This window comes from Solanum lycopersicum, chromosome 2 (genome assembly GCF_036512215.1).
Source record: "Solanum lycopersicum chromosome 2, SLM_r2.1".
In the NCBI taxonomy this organism is placed as follows: domain Eukaryota; kingdom Viridiplantae; phylum Streptophyta; class Magnoliopsida; order Solanales; family Solanaceae; genus Solanum; species Solanum lycopersicum.
The window spans coordinates 64964407-64984110 of record NC_090801.1 but is presented as its reverse complement, the minus strand read 5'-3'; the positions used below and the strand labels follow the sequence as shown (position 1 = coordinate 64984110).

General features: G+C 29.3%; 2 protein-coding genes across 2 annotated transcripts; both read right to left on the bottom strand.

The window, feature by feature from the left end:
• Positions 1 to 661: 661 nt before the first annotated feature.
• Positions 662 to 3464, bottom strand: CYP735A1 (cytokinin hydroxylase-like). The gene is made up of 5 exons (NM_001279238.2): positions 3006 to 3464; positions 2699 to 2925; positions 2365 to 2606; positions 1603 to 1984; positions 662 to 1084 (listed from the first exon to the last, which is right to left on the bottom strand). The coding sequence occupies exons 1-5, from the start codon at positions 3280 to 3282 to the stop codon at positions 662 to 664; spliced, it is 1551 nt and encodes a 516-aa protein (NP_001266167.1). The 5' UTR covers positions 3283 to 3464.
• Positions 3465 to 8989: 5525 nt separating this feature from the next.
• On the bottom strand, positions 8990 to 11507 carry CYP735A2 (cytokinin hydroxylase-like). Its single transcript, NM_001279242.1, has 5 exons — positions 11231 to 11507; positions 10922 to 11148; positions 10612 to 10853; positions 9930 to 10311; positions 8990 to 9412 (listed from the first exon to the last, which is right to left on the bottom strand). Exons 1-5 carry the CDS (start codon positions 11505 to 11507, stop codon positions 8990 to 8992), a joined length of 1551 nt encoding a protein of 516 aa, NP_001266171.1.
• Positions 11508 to 19704: the final 8197 nt, after the last annotated feature.

The window sequence follows — 19704 nt, the reverse complement described above, 5'->3', positions numbered from 1 at the left end:
AATCCAAGTTGATCATTAATTTTCAAGTTAAAAAGCAAGCACTATGTTAAACCAGTTGAGTTGGGCAAAAAGAAAAAGTCATAATATTATCAATCTGAATAAAGGGATCAAAGGGAAGAGGAAAACCTTTTTAAACAATAATAAACTACTTTTGTATTGTGATCACTTAATTAAATATATTTCTGAGTGCTTATCTAAAAATAAAATAGCCTCATCAACTTAATCATATCTTGCTTGTCTAACTTCTTATTCTAATCATTAATCTCCAAAATCATCTTTTTTTGAACCCACACAATTAATTGATAATTAATCAACATCAAAAGATATACTCACAATATCTCTTCACTTATCTTTTTTTTAAAAATAAAAATAAAAATAGTAAGTACAAGCATAGCCTACTTAAGTTATCAAAAAGACAAAATAAAAAATACAAATAACAATTATATGCTTCAATTCCATATAAATCATGATAAATTTGTCCGTTGATTTAAACTCTATCTCAATTTGATCTTACATAATAAAGTTACTCATATCATTGGTACTATTCTCCAACATCCTCCTCAAAAACTCTTCTTAAGCAAAAAAGCAAAAAAAAATATATATATATATATTTCGGCAAAAAAGAGGAAACTAATCCTCTAAAAACCAAAAATTAATTTCTCTAAGTAGTCAAAGGTGTTAATTTGACTTGAACTCCATATTTAGGCTTAATAGTGAGGACAATTACAGGTGCATGACGATAATTCTCTGAAATAGTGAATCGAAATTTCGATATTAACATTGCTAATATAATCTTAGCTTCCATTAGGGCAAATGATTGTCCAACACAATTCCGAGGACCGGCGGCGAACGGAAGAAAATTCCGTCCGGCAGTAAAGGGCTTAGAGGCAAAACGATCAGGCCTAAATTCATTTGCATCTTTTCCCCAAATTTCTTCACTGTGATGTATGGCAAGTACTGGAATCCATATTGATAATCCTTTGGGTATATTAAGATCACCTAATTTGAAATCCTCAAATGCCATTCTTGGAAGTACAGTCGCTGGTGGATATAGTCGTAACGACTCGTTGATTATCATACTCAACTGCAAAAAAAATAAAAATTATTTATATTATCGGTGTATATAAAATTAAATTGCGAACCAAGAAGAAGGAGCCAAAAGGGCTTTAGGAATATTTTAAATCATTCTAATTTTCAGTGATTGAACTCTATAATTTACCAAAATATTGCCCCAATGGCAGCAAAGTTGTCAGTAGAATCTAAAAATCAGTGGAATTTATTGACAAGACAACTTGGAAGTTGACAGACCGACCATTAAGTAATGATAATAAGTAATTTTTATTTCTTCTTATTTCCCCCAACTAAATAACGAATTTTAGTAAATAAAAAATAAGAAGAAATATCAAAATGTGGAATCCTTGAAAAATACTAACCCAATTAAAAAAAAAATAGTTCACGAAGTGACACTAGGGGAATTTTTGCTACCACTTAAGTTTTACCAAATATACTATTCTCGTTTTCTTTTAAGTTTTTTAATCATAAAAAACGTCATTTTTTTCAGAGAAAAGCATAATAGAGATTAAAATTACTATGAGCACTTACCAAGGTAAGTTTTGGAAGGTGATCAACAGTAGGTGAATCTCCTTTGCAAACTTGGTTAATTTCTTGACGAACTTTATCCTGCCAAGAGGGATTACTTGCTAACAACATAACCGTCCAAGTTAACAAAAGGGCAGTGGTTTCATGTCCAGCAAAGAAAAAAGTTTTGCATTCATCCATAATAAGCTGCAAATTCAAGCTGAATCCATTGCTTGATCTTTTCTTTTGCATCTCATTTAGTAACATTCCTAATAAATCATTCCCATACGAACTGCTTCGCCCAATTTCTACACCATCTTTTCGACTTTGTATTATTTCCATTAGTAGCGTCTCCACTTCTATTTTTAATGTCTTTATGTCTCTGTTATATTTACTCGGAAAAAATCTGTAAAAAAAATTTAATTAATATGAATCTAAACGCTACAATTATGAGTTCAAAATTTAAATTTTTTCAAAAAATTTAATAATGTTGTGTTGAATAAAACAGTGCAATCCGCCAATGTGTATATATCACATTAATGAGATTACTCGAAAACAGAATCGTACCAGTCAATTCCAAGAATCGAAATTGAATTTTTGGCTTTTTCTTAATCTTTTAAGTAACATTTTAAAATGTTTTGGAATTAATTAATTTTTAAAAGGAAAGTGGGCATTTTCTATCTAATAAACAAATTTTATATTTATCAGTATCCGTAGGATAAGATAGAGACTATGACAAAAATTGTAATAACTGCGTATAATATATAATGGGTTCCAAAAATTTACCTGCTTCCAGGAAAGCACAAGTGTCGACTAGCTTGCGCGCACTTTTTCTGTAGAATAGTTAATAAATGGAATATTTGTTTTCCCTTCTCATAGCTACTATCAAACTCTGTTCTCGAAATTATTTCAGCAGTGAGTCGAGTCATGTACTCTCCCATCTCGAACTCCATTTGACCTGATTTGACCGCATTTTCGAGTGATCGGAGCAACCCACTAGTACATTCCACCATATATCCCGCATAACTCTGCCCATGTATAAATATAAATCAGTCTATCTATATGATTGTCATGTACAAACAGGGTAAAATATATATATATATATATATATATTTAGTACCTTTAATTTATCTCCGATGAAAGCAGGAGCAACAATGTGGCGTTGATGGTACCAATCGTCGCCGTTAGCCATCAAAAGTCCGCGCCCGATAAAATGTTTAGAACCTTGTTGTTGTAACCATGATTTTCCAGAAACACTGCTATACTTTGAAAAAAGTTCTTTGATTAAATCTGCTTCTGATAAACACATTCTCGGCTCTGTCCCGTTCCAAAAAATGAATCGTTTCCCTATAAGTTCAATTTTCAATTAAGTATAATCATTATTTTTAAAACGGACTAAAAATAAAAGAACGTTTACCAATTCATACCATAAATCTTAGACCAAGCGACGTAATGGGGCAAAAGGCGAGCGACGATATCATGGTGAATAGAATCCATGTCATTTGAGGTTGATTTGGAGACAAGAGAAGTCATATCAAAGATATTTCCAACAAGAAATCGAGGTCTAGGACCACACACACCTTGTTTTTTCATAATTTTAGTGATACGTCTGGGAATCAAATAGTAAAATGAGAGAGTTTCATAGGCAATTTTTAGTGACATCAAAATGATGCAAATCAAAAGTAGCACCGCCATCATACTCATGATGGTTACTTTTAGTATACAATTGTTCCAATGGAAAGAGAAAAAAAAGTTATAAAACTCACTAAGATTTGTGTGTTTGACGTTTTTTGTGAGATTTTGATGCAAATGATGGCTATTTTTAGTGTACAACTATCACTCTTGTTCATGGAGAGAGAGAAAATAGTACAAAACTCACTTAGGTTTGTGTGTTTGATGCCAATGAGATTTGGAGGGCTATTTATAGGATGGAAAAATATATTGGCCAATCATTAATTTCTACAGGGTATTTTGGACATGAATTAAAGTAAACACCTTCTTTTTTTTTTTTACTGAAAAACAATAGTTGACATCTCGTCGTACATAGTTCATATAGAGGCATATCTAAAATTTAAAGGTTAAGGGTGTCACAACATTCAAGTAAGATAAAAGGATTGATTATTTTAATTTTGGTTACAATTTAAGTTATTAAATTTATTTTATTTTATAAATAAATTGATCAAATGTGCCTATAATAATATTTTCTTTTAGATATTATGTGATCAGAGATGACTAAACAATTCAATTTTTTATTTTTTTTTCAAACTAAATGTCTTATTTGCTGAAACTTTGAAGAAAAAAACTCATGTTAAAATTTGAGCTTGTGTAAACCATCTAATAATATTAACATAATATATTTATCTTCCATTGACTTAATATGTTGTTGGAGATATATAGTTGGAAAATAATGAAAAATTGTAGTTTCAGCCTATTCATCTTACTCAACAAAAATATCGGTGAAGAGCGAAAGAACCTTTAAAAAAAATTTTAAAAAAACATTTTTGGAACTAATGTTTTTTCTAAAAACTATTATTTAAATATATTCTTGATAATATTTATTTGATGCTCATAATTCAGTACTCACTAATTGATAAAAAAAATAAACATGTTATACTCAAATCAATAGATTAATAATTAGTGCGTGAAAAAGTAAAAAAAATTAAAATTAATTATGAAAAGAGATCAATTTGAATTAATAAAGAATAGTAAATAAATAAGAATGAATGAAGAAAAAGATAAGAAAAAAAAAGCAAGCAAAATAAATTAAATGTTGTTGCTGAGGTCAAACTCGGATTGACAAGGAGGGAGACCTTCTCCTTTCCCAATTGAGCTATTATGTTTTACAGTCATTAAGTGGCAACAATAATATATATTTAATTATTATACATATATACATGTGTACATAACGTTTTTTTTTAAAACATTGGGTGTTGTGGCAACCCTACCCGTACACCTAAATCTGCCCCTGAGTACATACTGCAAGTATATACCATATAAACTTACCATAATTGCATTTTGAAGAGTTCTTCTTTAGTTTACGAGAAAAAATAATTCGTAATTTCTTGTCATATATATTAGTTTTGATGCAAAAAATTATTTTATACTTATTATAAATAAAAGATAATATGTAAAATTAGTCCAAATTTATGCAAGATATCCAATCCAACATCAGATTTAATTTGAAAATCACAATTTCAATCTCTGAACGGAATTTTCTAGGAAGCTCGTCATCCTTTTAAAGCAAAGCAAATAGAAATGTGATCACATTAAAGAAGGTAAATTTTAATTGACCAATTTTTTCATATCGCACTTATTGCCACTAGTTAAATAAGATCAATTTTTTTTTCATATCGCACTTATTGCCGCCATGTGAGAGTCAACACATTAGTCTAGAATTAGATTGAGTGGATTTTGGTAAGATTTCCACTCATTAATTATCTCAATACACTTTACAAGAGTGTATGTTTGTCAATTTTAAATATTCAATGCTCTTTCCTTCTGTTAAACTATGTACAGAGATATAATTACCTTAGTAGTGTATTAATACATTTCCCAAAAGCATTTTTAATCTGTTCAAAAAATAACATGATGATATTATTCCTATGGTTTATTATTTTCTTGAGGTATGTGCTAATTATCAATAATAGAAAACTATAAACAAATGGAGTAATTAAAATATTTTTTTAACTTTGCTTAGAGGGGATATTGGGATCTAAAAGTAAAGGTAAAATGATTTGTAGAAATCACACACTCTCCTCTTATAATTCTTTTTTATATATATAATAAAATTTTTAAATGAAGCCTCTCTTTCACTCAACGTGAATCCGCCCTTTGTCTTACTTCAAAAAGGCCTTTCGCCTTTGTGAAGAAGGGGTTGGTTCTTGCTAATTCGTGGAGATAAAAGAAAAGAATAAGTAAGTCGAGTCATGTAAATCAGTTAAAAATAAATTTAAAATGAATTCAATTAATTTTATTTATTTCTGTTGGAGTTATGCATACATACATACAAAATCAGGTTGTAATTGTGTAGTATACACTTGACTTTACATTTTTATGCAGAAAATTGGATTAGAGAATTTCAAGTTGCGATTTTTTTGTCAAAAGGCAAGATTGTCTTTAGAGTGAAGTATATTATAATGGAGAAAAAAATATTCATCATTATTAATCACCCCCCCCCCCAAAAAAAAATTTAATTAGTAGGAGTATTAAAAAATAATTAAAGTTGTGGGAGCAAGACTTGGTGGAGGGGGGGAGGTGGTTAAAGTGAAGATGTTGGTGGAGCACAAATTTTTCCTTAAAAATTAATCATGAGTTGAAATATATTTAATCAAGGGGATTAACATTAAGGGCCCTAGTTTGACTCCAAAATTAGCTGTCTAATCATGGGATTAGGGATGAGAATTAGACTTAACAACTAATATTTTAATTTGAAGAGTCAAAACAATTGAGTCTTTGTGGCTCATTAAGTATATAAATAAATATAATTGTCTTTGTGATCTTCTCCAACGATCTCTTTCCTTAAAAAGAACTAAAAATCAAGGAACTTAGAAATGATAAGATTTTGAAAATTTTAGCAGTGATAGATTGACTTTATTTTGTTGATTCTGTTTTGAATATTATCTGGCTCTATTCTAAACTTATAGACATAATTATATTTTCATTGGAGTTATTACTTGAAATATAGGTAGCGAAGATATTTAAAAAGCATATTCAAACATAATTTAGTTTTTATGTATATATTTAAAGCGGAGTTTGGAGGGAGAAGGGAGAGGGTTGTACATGTGCAGTTTACTTTCTATCAGAAAAATATTTTGTAAGTAGATTTTCAATTTAAATAATATGTAACAAGAATCAGCAATAAATGTATAAAATAATGAAGAAAAAGAAATCATTTTTAAAAAAAAGAAAGAGGGAGTGGTTATTGTTGTAGCCATCAAGTTAAAGGCACACTCGTGCAAGGAAATGAATAAAATAAGTGGTGAAGTGTTATCATCTAATCATTATCATATGATAAAAAATTTGTTTTATGAATGTGAGTGCGTTACTCCCATTTTATAGAAATTAAAAAAGGACCTTTAACTTTATAAGCTTTCTTTATTTTTACTCGTACACTATTCTCTTGTATCCTAATTTAGGTGATACTATTTGGAAAAACAAGGGCGCAAGATTTTGACATCATAATCTTTTTGTATTTCATTTTTTCACCGGGCTTGAATATAGTGTAATATTAAGAAAAAAAAATTTATTAAAATTTTTATTTAAAATAATTATGATATCTACTTAGTTGATAACATGTTATTAAGAATAAAAAAGATATGTTAAAATTAAATTATATGCAATCATCATATAATGAAATTTTATTATTTTGAAATAAACCAAAAAGGAAAAGATGTAGAATGTTTGTGGAATTAACTTTTTTCCCTAATCAGCTGATTAAGAAGCCATTTTCTTTATTTTGGAGAATCTTTTTTTTGGTAGAGAAAATATTTTTCATGCGGTATAACTAGATAATTGGGTTGGGGCAGGGGTTAATTAACACTTTATCCATATTTTGTTTCGAATTTTATTCCCAAAGCTAAAGTATATTGTTTACGTAGTACAATATGAAAAATTATATATAATAACAAACTATTAATTTAAATTAAATGTTATTAATATACTTTGATTTAGTTGTACCTTATAGTAAACTATAGCTATTTTTGTCACTCTCCTTGGAGGAATTTCGCTCGCTACCATCGTTTGGTGGCAGTTTCGCTCGCCTCTCTCGTTTTTTATACAAACATAAACGTATAAAATGTGTTTGTGTTTGCATAAAATGAGAGGAAATTCTATAAATATATATATTTTCGTTCCCCTCTCTCCGTTCTCCCAGATCTCGATCGCCATTCTGCCTAATCTCGCTCGCCGCTCTCGTTTATAAAAACAGAAACGAAATGTATAAAATGTATTTCTGTTTGTATAAAGCGGGAGAAAATTGTATATACACATGCAAATACATATATTTTCGTCATATATACTTATAATTATACAATAAAAATACTTCCTACCCAGTTTCTTTTGCCTTTCTCTCTTACTCGTTTTATACAAATTCAAATTGTATATAATTTCTGTTTTTCTCGTTTTATACAATTCGATTCAATTGTATATTCCTTGTCCAAAGTCTCTTTTACCTTTCTCTCTTTCTCATTTTATACAAATTCAAATTGTATATGATCGTCATATACACTTATAATTAATTATACAAATACAAATATTTTCCTACCCAAGTCTCTTTTGCCTTTCTCTCTTTCTCGTTTTATACAAATTCAAATTGTATATAATTTCTCTTTTTCTTGTTTTATACAATTCGTTTTATACAATTCACTTCAATTGTATATATATATATATATATATAGTTAATTATACACATATATGTTTGTTATGGAGCGCAATTATGCAAACTCTGCTATAGCATACAAATATAAATTTTGTGTTTGCTATATGTGAAAGTTGCCCATATAATATCCTATAAAATTATGATTCAAGCATGATAACAATTTCTAATAAATTTGTGACTTATTAGGCATAAGTCTGATTTTTGCTAAAAATAAAAGAAAAAGATAAAATATTAAGTAGTAATTTATTTAAAAAATAACCATTAAAAATACACTGATCCAGTTGAAAAGCAAACGTGCAATTTTATAGATGAAGAAGAGTCTTACAAAGCTTTTTGTTTTTTCAACCCTATGGCATTTTGTTTTTAAAAAATAATTTTAGTTGATCATTAATTTTCTAACTCGAAAAGTAGCACTATGTTAAACCAATTGAGTTGGGCAAAAAGAAAAAATCATATATGATCAATCTTAATAAAGGTTATGAAGGTATCAAAGGAAAGAGGAAAACCTTTTTAACAATAATAAACTAATTTTGTGTCGTGATCACTTAATTAAATATATTTCTAGGTGTTTGTTTATCTTTAAAGGAAAAAAAAAGACACATCAACTTAATCATATCTTCCATGTCTGGACTTCTTATTCTAATCACTAATATCTAAAACCATCTTTTTCTGAACCCACTCAATTAATTGATAAGTAATCAACCTAAAAAAAAGCCATAGTCCAAGATATCTTCATTTAACTTTATAATCAAAATCCCAAGTAGCCTACTTAAATTACCAAAAGACAAAACAAAAAAAAATAATATAATAACACTTATATGCTTCAAGTTCTAATAATTTGAGATGAATTTTCTGTATACATAAATCATTACTGAATGTATCAGTTCATTTAAACTCATCTCAGTTCGATATTATATTACATGCTCATATCAGTAGTGCTATTCTCCAACTTCCTCCTCAAAAGCTCTTCTTAAGAAAAAAATATTTCGGCAAAAAGAGGAAAAGTAATCCTCTAATGACCAAAAATTAATTTCTCTAAGTAGTCAAAGGTGTTAATTTGACTTGAACCCCATATTTAGGCTTAATAGTGAGGACAATTACAGGTGCATGACGATAATTCTCTGAAATAGTGAATCGAAATTTCGATATTAACATTGCTAATATAATCTTAGCTTCCATTAGGGCAAATGATTGTCCAACACAATTCCGAGGACCGGCGGCGAACGGAAGAAAATTCCGTCCAGCAGAAAAGGGCTTAGAGGCAAAACGATCAGGCCTAAATTCATTTGCATCTTTTCCCCAAATTTCTTCACTGTGATGTATGGCAAGTACTGGAATCCATATTGATAATCCTTTGGGTATATTAAGATCACCTAATTTGAAATCCTCAAATGCCATTCTTGGTAGTACAGTCGCTGGTGGATATAGTCGTAACGACTCGTTGATTATCATACTCAACTGCAAAAAAATAAAAATTATTTATATTATCGGTGTATATAAAATTAAATTGCGAACCAAGAAGAAGGAGCCAAAAGGGCCTTAGAAATATTTACATCATTCTAATTTTCAGTGATTGAACTCTATAATTTATCAAAATATTGCCCCAATGGCAGCAAAGTTGTCAGTAGAATCTAAAAATCAGTGGAATTTATTGACAAGACAACTTGGAAGCTGACAGACCGACCATTAAGTAATGATAATAAGTAATTTTTATTTCTTCTTATTTCCCCCAACTAAATAACGAATTTTAGTAAATAAAAAATAAGAAGAAATATCAAAATGTGGAATCCTTGAAAAATACTAACCCAATTAAAAAAAAAAATAGTTCACGAAGTGACACTAGGGGAATTTTTGCTACCACTTAAGTTTTACCAAATATACTATTCTCGTTTTCTTTTAAGTTTTTTAATCATAAAAAACGTCATTTTTTCCAGAGAAAAGCATAATAGAGATTAAAATTACTATGAGCACTTACCAAGGTAAGTTTTGGAAGGTGATCAACAGTAGGTGAATCTCCTTTGCAAACTTGGTTAATTTCTTGACGAACTTTATCCTGCCAAGAGGGATTACTCGCTAACAACATAACCGTCCAAGTTAACAAAAGGGCAGTGGTTTCATGTCCAGCAAAGAAAAAAGTCTTGCATTCATCCATAATAAGCTGCAAATTCAAGCTGAATCCATTGCTTGATCTTTTCTTTTGCATCTCATTAAGTAACATTCCTAATAAATCATTCCCATACGAACTGCTTCGCCCAATTTCTACACCATCTTTTCGACTTTGTATTATTTCCATTAGTAGCGTCTCCACTTCTATTTTTAATGTCTTTATGTCTCTGTTATATTTACTTGGAAAAAACCTGTATAGAAAAAAAGAATAAAATTGAGTTGATATGAATCGAAACACAAAAGTTAAAGATTCTGAATTTAAAATTTTTGGAAAAAAAAATTAATAATATCACCAATGCATATATCACATTGATGAGATTACTCCACAATAATCCATTCTGATAATCGAAATTGAATTCTGTCATTTTCTGAATCTTTTAAGTAGCACTTTCAAATATTTTGAAATTGATAAAACTTTTAATAATTAAAAAAAGAAGAAGATGCAGAAATTATAATTAATTACGGGTTATATTGGGATTTCAAAAGTTTACCTGCTTCCGGGAAAGCACAGGTGCCGGCTAGCTTGTGCACACTTTTGCTGTAAAATAGTTAATAAATGGAATATTTGTTTTCCCTTTGCATAGCTACTGTCAAACTCTGTTCTCGAAATTATTTCAGCGGTGAGTCGAGCCATGTACTCTCCCATCTCGAACTCCACTTGGCCTGATTTAACCGCATTTCCTAGTGATCGCAGCATCCCACTCGTACATTCCACCATATATCCCGCATAACTCTGCCCATACATAAATATAAATTATGTACTAACTAAGTAAAAAATATATGTATATATACATTTTGTACCTTTAGTTTTTCTCCGATGAAAGCTGGAGCAACAATGTGGCGTTGATGGTACCAATCGTCACCGTTGGCCATCAAAAGTCCGCGCCCGATGAAATGTTTAGAACCTTGCTGTTGTAGCCAAGATTTTCCAGAAACACTGTTGTACTTTGAAAAAAGCTCTTTGATTAAATCTGCTTCTGATAAGCACATTCTCGGTTCTGTCCCGTTCCAAAAAATGAATCGTTTCCCTGTTTATTAATTTTATAAATCAAATTGTTAGAGAAGAACAGAACATATCATTCTTTTTAAAAACAAACTGAAAATTATTACCATAAATCTTAGACCAAGCAACATAATGGGGCAAAAGGCGAGCGACGATGTCATGGTGAATCGAATCCATGTCATTTGAAGTTGATTCGGAGACGAGAGAAGCCATATCCAAGATATTTCCAACAAGAAATCGAGGTTTAGGACCTCGCACACCTTGTTTTTCCATGATTTTAGTGATACGTTTGGGAATCAAATAGTAACTTAAAAGAGTTTCATAGACAATTTTCAGTGACATCAAAAGGATGCAAATCAAAAATAGCATTACAACCATAGCCATGATGGTTTACAACTATTACTCTTTATTCCAATGGAGAGTGAAAAATAATATATAAAAAACTCACTGAGATTTATGTGTTTGAATTTATTTTCTGAGATTTTGAGGGCTATTTATAGGATGAAAAAAAAAAACTAACTAGTCAATAATGAATTTCTATAGTCTATTTTGGACATAAATTAAATTAGAGTCAATCCTTTCTTTTTTTTTTGGTTACTAAATCTACATCTCAAATTACACTATTTGGTGATTATCATGAATTGGTAAGATATGATCTGACACCTTTGAATGTAATGGCATTTAATTAACACTTCTAGTGATATAATTAAGTTTAATATTTGTTACTCTTTCAAGTGAAAAACTTTAATCATATCTAGTCAAATTATTTACTCCCAAATCTCTTTAACTAATCATGGTAAGTACTAACTAATATGTTGAGCTAATTAAGAAAAATATTAAAGTGATAATTATGTTGGTCAAAGATGAATGTTATATTATATATGGAAATTAATTTATTGGAAAATGTTCAAATTTATTTTGTACTAATGGAAATGGCTTAACTATATCATTTCATATTTTTAGGATTAATACCCATCCCTAATAGTTTTATAACTAATAGAGTGACATGTAAAGGGTAAAAACTTAAAAGTTCATTTTATAGAAATAATATAATATAACACATAAATTATGGATTATGGTTTAATATGAATAGCATTAATTTTGTTATCAGAAATAACAAAAACACATTTTCTCTTCTATGAGTATTGAGTAATATATTTTCTTATCCTGTTTGTCTTTTCTTCTATCATTTTTCTCTCTCTCTCTCTGTCTTTTCTTCCGTCAATTTTTTTTTTCTCTTCATTTTTTCTTCGATCATTTTGTCTTTGGTCATTTTTTTCTTTTCTTATCTTTATCCATTTCTTGTCTTCCAACATTTTCTCACTCTTTTATTGTTATTTTATTTTCATTCATTATTTTCCCTCTCTTTCATTCTTGTTTTTTCTTGAGTTATTTTTCATCTCCCTTTTCTTTTTTAAATTTCAATTATTTTAATGTTTAATATAATAAGTATTAAAGCTTTGGGTCTTAAAATTAAATATTTATTAACATGAATTTAATATGGAAAGTTTAAAATTTTGTGGACCTTTTTCTTAAGTTTGATAAAGACTGATTGAAAATATGTTTTCACAACTTAAAAGGACACCTAAAAATTTCTAATTTCTAAATAAACATAATCCCTAAAAGAAAGGAACTATGTTTTTTTTTCTCTTCTCTCTCTATCTCAGAGAAATACTTCTAAAAAAATGTCGTCTTCAAAGTTTAGAAAATCTAGTCTTCCTTAGTCAAAGTATTGCAATGAAATTAGGTTAGTTCCCTTTCCATTCTTATGAATTCAAATCTTTGTTTAATGCTTTACTTCTAATTTTGAGTGAATTCTATAGAAGTTATTTAAAAAGCGGTATCACACATTAAGTAGTTGGATCAATATGCACAAAATGTTTTGCTGTCAACTGTCCGATGCATTTACTAATCTTCTACGGATTACTAAATTATATATCCAGCTGCTAATGCTCAAGTTCGAGTTGATGTTCCTATACGATAAAATGTTAAGGCACATGAGTCTGGACCACTCTTAAAACTTGATACACCAATTAAATCCAAGGATAAAAATTCTCGAAAAAGAAAAAAATAAATGATTGAGATGAGGTCCATGTACCTAAAAACAATAAGAATGAGGAAATCTCTATAAATTATGTCTCGACGAGAAAAAGATCATATCAAAATAATAATGTGGTGGATAATATTTTTGCCTATAATGTTACAATTGAAATAATGCAACAAGATGAGGATTTAGAACCAAGATCTGTCAATGAATGTAGACAGAGAAATGATTGGTTAAAATGGAAGGAAGCAATTTAAACAGAATGGACTTCACTTGAAAAACGTGAAGTTTTTTTGACTAATAGTCCGAACACCTATATGTGTGAAGCTAGTGGGGCTTAAATGGATTTTTGTGCGAAAAAGCAATATAAATGGTAAAGTCGTAAGATATAAAGCACGACGTGTTGCACAAGAATTTTCGCAAAGGCCTGTCATTGATTGTGAGGAGACATATTCTCCTGTGGTTGATGTAATTACCTTCAGGTATCTAATAAATATGACAATTTATGAAAAACTTGAAATGCATCTACTGGACGTTGTCATATCCTATTTATATGGCTCACTAGACCACAATATTTTTATGAAAATCCCTGGAGCACTCAAAGTCCCTGAAGCATATAAAAATTCAAAAGAAAGTTATTTTATAAAACTTCAGAAATCTTTATATGAATTGAAATAATCAGGGCGAATGTGGTATAATCTTCTTAGCGAATACTTGCTAAATGAAGGGTATAAGAATGACCCTATTTGTCCTTGTATTTTATACGAAGGTCAAAATTCGAATTTGTAATAATAAATGTTTTTGTTGATGACTTGAAAATCATTGGAACTCCTAAAGAGCTTTCAAAAGTCATTGAGTATTTGAAAAAAGAATTTGAAATGAAAGATCTTGGTAAGATAAAATTTTATCTTTGCCTTCAGATTTAACATTTGACAAATGAAATATTTGTCCATCAATCAACATATACTGAAAAGGTTTTAAAGCGATTTTACATGGATAAATTACACCCATTGAGTATCCCGATGGTTGTGAGATCTCTTGATATAAATAAAGATGCATTCCGGCCTCAAGAAAATGATGAAGAGATTCGTTTTGATGAAACACCTTATCTTAGTGCTATTGGGGCACTAATATACCTTTCCAACAATACCCGACCAAATATTTGTTTCACAGCAAGTTTATTAGCAAGATTCAGATCATACCTAACAAGAAAACATTGGAAAGGTGTTAAGCATATATTCAGATATCTTCAAGAAACAATTGATATGAGATTGTTGTATTCTAATGCATCCAATTCAGAATTGATCAGTTATGTAGATGCTTGTTATTTGTCTGACCCACATAAAGCCCGATCTGAGACAAGTTATTTATTCACATATGGAGGTACAATTATATCATGGAGTTCGATGAAACAAACAATAATTTCTACTTCTTCAAAGATAATAGTCATTCATGAAGTTAGCTGAGAGTGTCTATGGTTAAGATCAATGACTCAACATATTTTGCAATTATGCGATCTTTCTATGCAAACAAAGATTCCAATAATATTGTATGAAGATAATGTTGCTTGCATAGCTCAATTAAAGGGAAGATAGATCAAAGGAGACCTAACAAAACATATTTCACCTAAATTCTTTTTCACACATGATCTTTAACAAAATGGTGAGATAAATGTTCAATAGATTCGTTCGAGTGATCATCTTGCGGATTTATTCACTAAGGCATTTTCAGCGTCTACATTTGAGAAACTAAGATATATGATTGGAATGTGTCGTCTCTAAGATATCAGATAAGTTCTTCATCAGGGGGAGTAAATACGCGTTGTACTCTTTTTCCCTCAGACAAGATTTTATTTCATTGATTTTTCCTGGTAAGGTTTTTAATAAGGCAGCACTCAAGGCGTATTGCAAGATGTGTGTACTCTTTTTTCTTCACTAGGCTTTTTCCCACATGAATTTTCCTGATAAGGTTTTAACGAGGCACGTTATCGATAAATATTCAAAGGGGAGCGTTACAAATTCATTGAATTTTGTGTGGATGTTTCTTTCAATATACACCAAACGTGATGTCCCATTTATTATACACTTAAAGAGCTTCTAACGTATTTTATTTAATATTGTAAACAGATGAATTCTACCTCTTATAAAAGGGTATCCTTTCGCCCTTAAGAAATACACTTGAAGAGATTTTATTTTCTATCACTACTTGTCTTTTTCTCTTATTTTACGACAAATTCTTTTTATTTCAAATATATAGATATAATTTATCTATGTGAAATAATTATTTCAAAAAAAATATTTCGACCTAATTGTGAAAAATCATGAATATGATACATTTAGTAATGCATGCAAATAATATTGTGACAGTATATTTAGTAATGCATGTTATTCTTCATAAATATATGTGGTTCAAGTGGGATATTTTGTGGACTTACGTATTAATATATTATACGTAGATATGTTAAATATCATTGAAGTAACATGTTAATGATCTAATAAAGTATTAAAATTTTGGTCCATAAAAGTAAATACTTATTAATGTGATACGTGAGCTATTTTTTAAATTTAATAAAGACTTATAAAAAAATATATTTTGATGGTAAAAATATACCTCTGATTTTTAAATAAACATGATTCCTAAATCAGAAGAACAATGTTTTTTCTCTTCTTTCTCCATTTCAAAAAAATAACAACTAAAAGCATTAGTTAGAAGATTATGTCATCTTGAATCAAATTATTGCAATGGAACAAAGTTAATTTTTTCTTTTTGATTTTTACTGTTTGTGATCTTTGTTGAATTCTATACAAGTTTTCCAACAGAGTGTACATTTATATATTAGTGAGGAGAGTGTAAAAGGTATGATGATTATTTAGGATAATCTTATTTGCAGACTTTAAAGATAATTTGTTTAGTGGTGATTAAGAAAATCTTTTAATTAATTAATTAATGAGCTGTAATATTTTGGATTTGGAATAGAAAAATAAAAAGATCGACGGCCCCAATGTAGAACGTGGCCTCTTGTGTTTTGCGAAGGGTCAAATTCTGGCTCGGGAACACAAAATTCAGTAAGACGACTAATTAACTACTAATTAATTAACTAATGAGATTCTCTGAAAATAAATTAAAAAAATAATATTACTCATAAACTACTTTTTCAGTTAATGTGAGCCTTCCAAAAAGGGAAAGCAAAAAAAAAAAGATTTTCTTCATCTACTTTAGGGAATGTAATGGCCGGATACTTATATGCTGCTTAACGAAGATATAAATTTAAATAAAAGAAAAAAATATTGAATTATTGTTTGTTTTAGATATTTTACTTATAAAATTGAGGTGCTAAATATTTGATCCATAGACGCTTACAAATATGATATATTAATTAATTCAATTTTTAAGAGAAAAAATCGTGTTGGAAATTGATTCCTATAGAAACAAAACAAAAATATAACTTAATACACCTGAAAGCGAGAAAAATTAACTTGAATACCGTGATTGGTCTGAACAATGTTTATTTTTAATTGTAGTTAAGTGATAAGTTGAAGTACAAATACAAATTTATTAACTATATGAGATAAACCATATGTAAAAAGCATGTGTCTATTTATTTATTATTTTGATGCATGCACCAAATGTTAATAGTAAATCTGACCAAAAAGAATGTTATTAAGGTAATAAAAAGGATCTCTAGAACGTGAATTTACGTTTTTCCCCCTCTTTTTAATTTATTTTTCTATTCGTTGTTTACAAATAAAATAAATTATTTTCTGTTTGTTAAAGAATGACAAAAAATTTCACATCGGTAATTAATGAGATGGGTGGACTCCTTATAAGGCTTGGGCAATCCTCCTCCCTTTGAGCTAGCTTTTGGGCAATCCTCCTCCCTTTGAGCTAGCTTTTGGGGTGTGAGTTAGGCCTAAGACCTAATTTTACATGGTATCAGAGCAGGGCTCGTCTCACCCGATGTTGGGGTCCCCAAAATCCAAATTGCCCACGCACCAGATGCTAAGCACCGGGCGTGAGGTGGGGTGTTAAAGAATGACAAAAAGTCCCACATCGATAATTAATGAGATAAGTGGACTCCTTATAAGGCTTGGACAATCCTCCTCCCTTTTGAGCTAGCTTTTGGGGTGTGAGTTACGCCTAAGACCTAATTTCACACTGTTAATTAAAATTGGACTCCCGAAGAGTTATTTAACGTATTGGCTAAAAGAGGAAAATGAAAAAAGAATGATGAGAAGATATGGCCTAAAAACTCCATGCGCACAAAATGGTGCAAAAGTAAAGTGAGTGAATTGTGATGTCATTTGATGGAAACACTTAATACAATTATTTTATAAAAAGAACTGTAATGCTATTGAATTGACTTTATAAATAAGCGGATTTTATGATATTCTCAAAAAAAATTTGAGCTAAAATGAGTCATAATGCAAGTTGTAACTTAACCCGGCTAATTGTTAATTAGTTCTACATGCTTTATTTGTTCTTATACAAATATTTAGTGTCTAATTAGGAAAAAATATTTATTATGATTTTTTTCTCATATATATATATATAGCAAAATAAAAAAATATTTTAACATTATTTTTAATGGACTGATAGGAATTGGCTTGAAGTAAAAAATTCTTATTTATGTCTAATTATATAATTTTTACTTATATTTTCGTGAGTTAATTTTACTATTTATAATTGCAGTTTTCTTTGCTTGATACTGAAAACAAATATCTAAACGTACTTCGAGTCTTTGATTTATTTCTCATCTTAGTGCTAAAATATTGTAATTTAATTAGTGGGCCATAATTTCCCATATTAATACCTCGTCCTCTAAAGTATATTTTGGAAGGTTCTCAAATATCCCTTTCAATGGCCCTTTAGTGCATTCTCTACTTTTATCATATTAAAAAATTATTTGCTTAATTGCTATGTTGATTGAGTTAATATTCATTATTTAAGCTTAAGTGCTCTTAAGATTTGACCCATCCCATAATTTGGATTGAATCCTTCTTCACTTTAGAATTAAATTTAAAAAGAATTTGGCAGATGTTTTTACAAGCCAAATTAAACCTGTAATGCCTACTTCCCTTTTTTTTTTTTGATAATAACAACTATCTAATAAGACAGCTACAATACACTAGTGAATAGTTAATTGTGTGTCTCCTACATCGTTTTGAATATATCGACTTTCATAATTCACAAACAAATCAACAAACAAATCGATCGTATACGACTATTTCAAATGATCACACATAATTAAAATAAACCTACACATAATTATATAACCTTTTTATATAAATTTTAAAAATATATATTAATGTGTACACATAATTAAAGTTTAAATAAGCTTTTGGCGGAAAGAGAAATGCCCTTTGACTTCAATTAGGCGTCTAAGATTTGACTCCTATTAATTAAAGATATCTTCTTGTTCATTGTTCATGATACTTTTGGGCTTGAGGCGCAAATTTTTTTTAATTTATCACCATTTTGCAACTTGCCCTCAAAAATAATTTTATTTTGTCCACCAGTATAGGATTCTAATTAATTGAAATAAAATAATTTTGAACTTAGATTCAAATCGAATCAGATCGCATGCAGTGTCTATTATGACATATTCGTCATCATTACCCCCACAATTATTCATTTTGATACCAAGAAAGAAAAAATAATTAACCAAAGTACTCTATTCCAAATGTTATTTGCCAAGTTGAATTTGAACAATCTTAATAATATATACTCTCCGTTTTATAAAGAATAATCTGATTTGATTTAATACGGAGCTTAAGAAAATAACAAAGACTTTTAAGTCTTGTGGTTCTAAACTAAGTTATGTCAAATGCACAAAAATTGTCCTTTAATTTTGTGGTCTTAAACATGTCATGTGGAAAAAAATATAAATTAAAATGTTACCAAAAAAAAAAGATGTCATTCTTTTTTAAACAGATTAAAAAGAAAAAGAGAAATATAGTAAGCTTATTAAATAGATTTGGATCTAATTTACAAGCCAATATTACGTTAGTTTATAGGAAGGACGATTACTTAAACCATATAAAGAGTCTCGTGATCAATTTTACGAGTTCATATATGATTTTTTTCAAATATTTTTATCCGAGACATCTAATTAAGGGTGAAACAATTTCATCACTACGTACAAACATATATATGACTTGTTCGTTGAGATAAATGTCATAAACACACCCAAACTATGGGTTTTTTCACCCTCCCCTTGGAGCTCCAACCCTTTTTACTCCGTTGATTACTCCAACTTGCAACCTTTCGGGTGGAAAGTGAGAGGTGCTTACCATCCGAAAATTGAGTTTTATACCTAAACTATGAGAGTTGAGTTTTATATTTAAACTATCACTTTTTAGTTTGAGAAATGCAGCTCTCTTTTTTATACAACTCTCATCATGATGTGTGTAATACATTCTCTTTTTATTTTAAAAAATTGTCCTCATCACACTCCACATGGACAAAACATTAAATCCTACGAAAATTAAATACATTATTAGTTTTAGCAAAAATTAAAAATTAAAAATTAAAAAATTA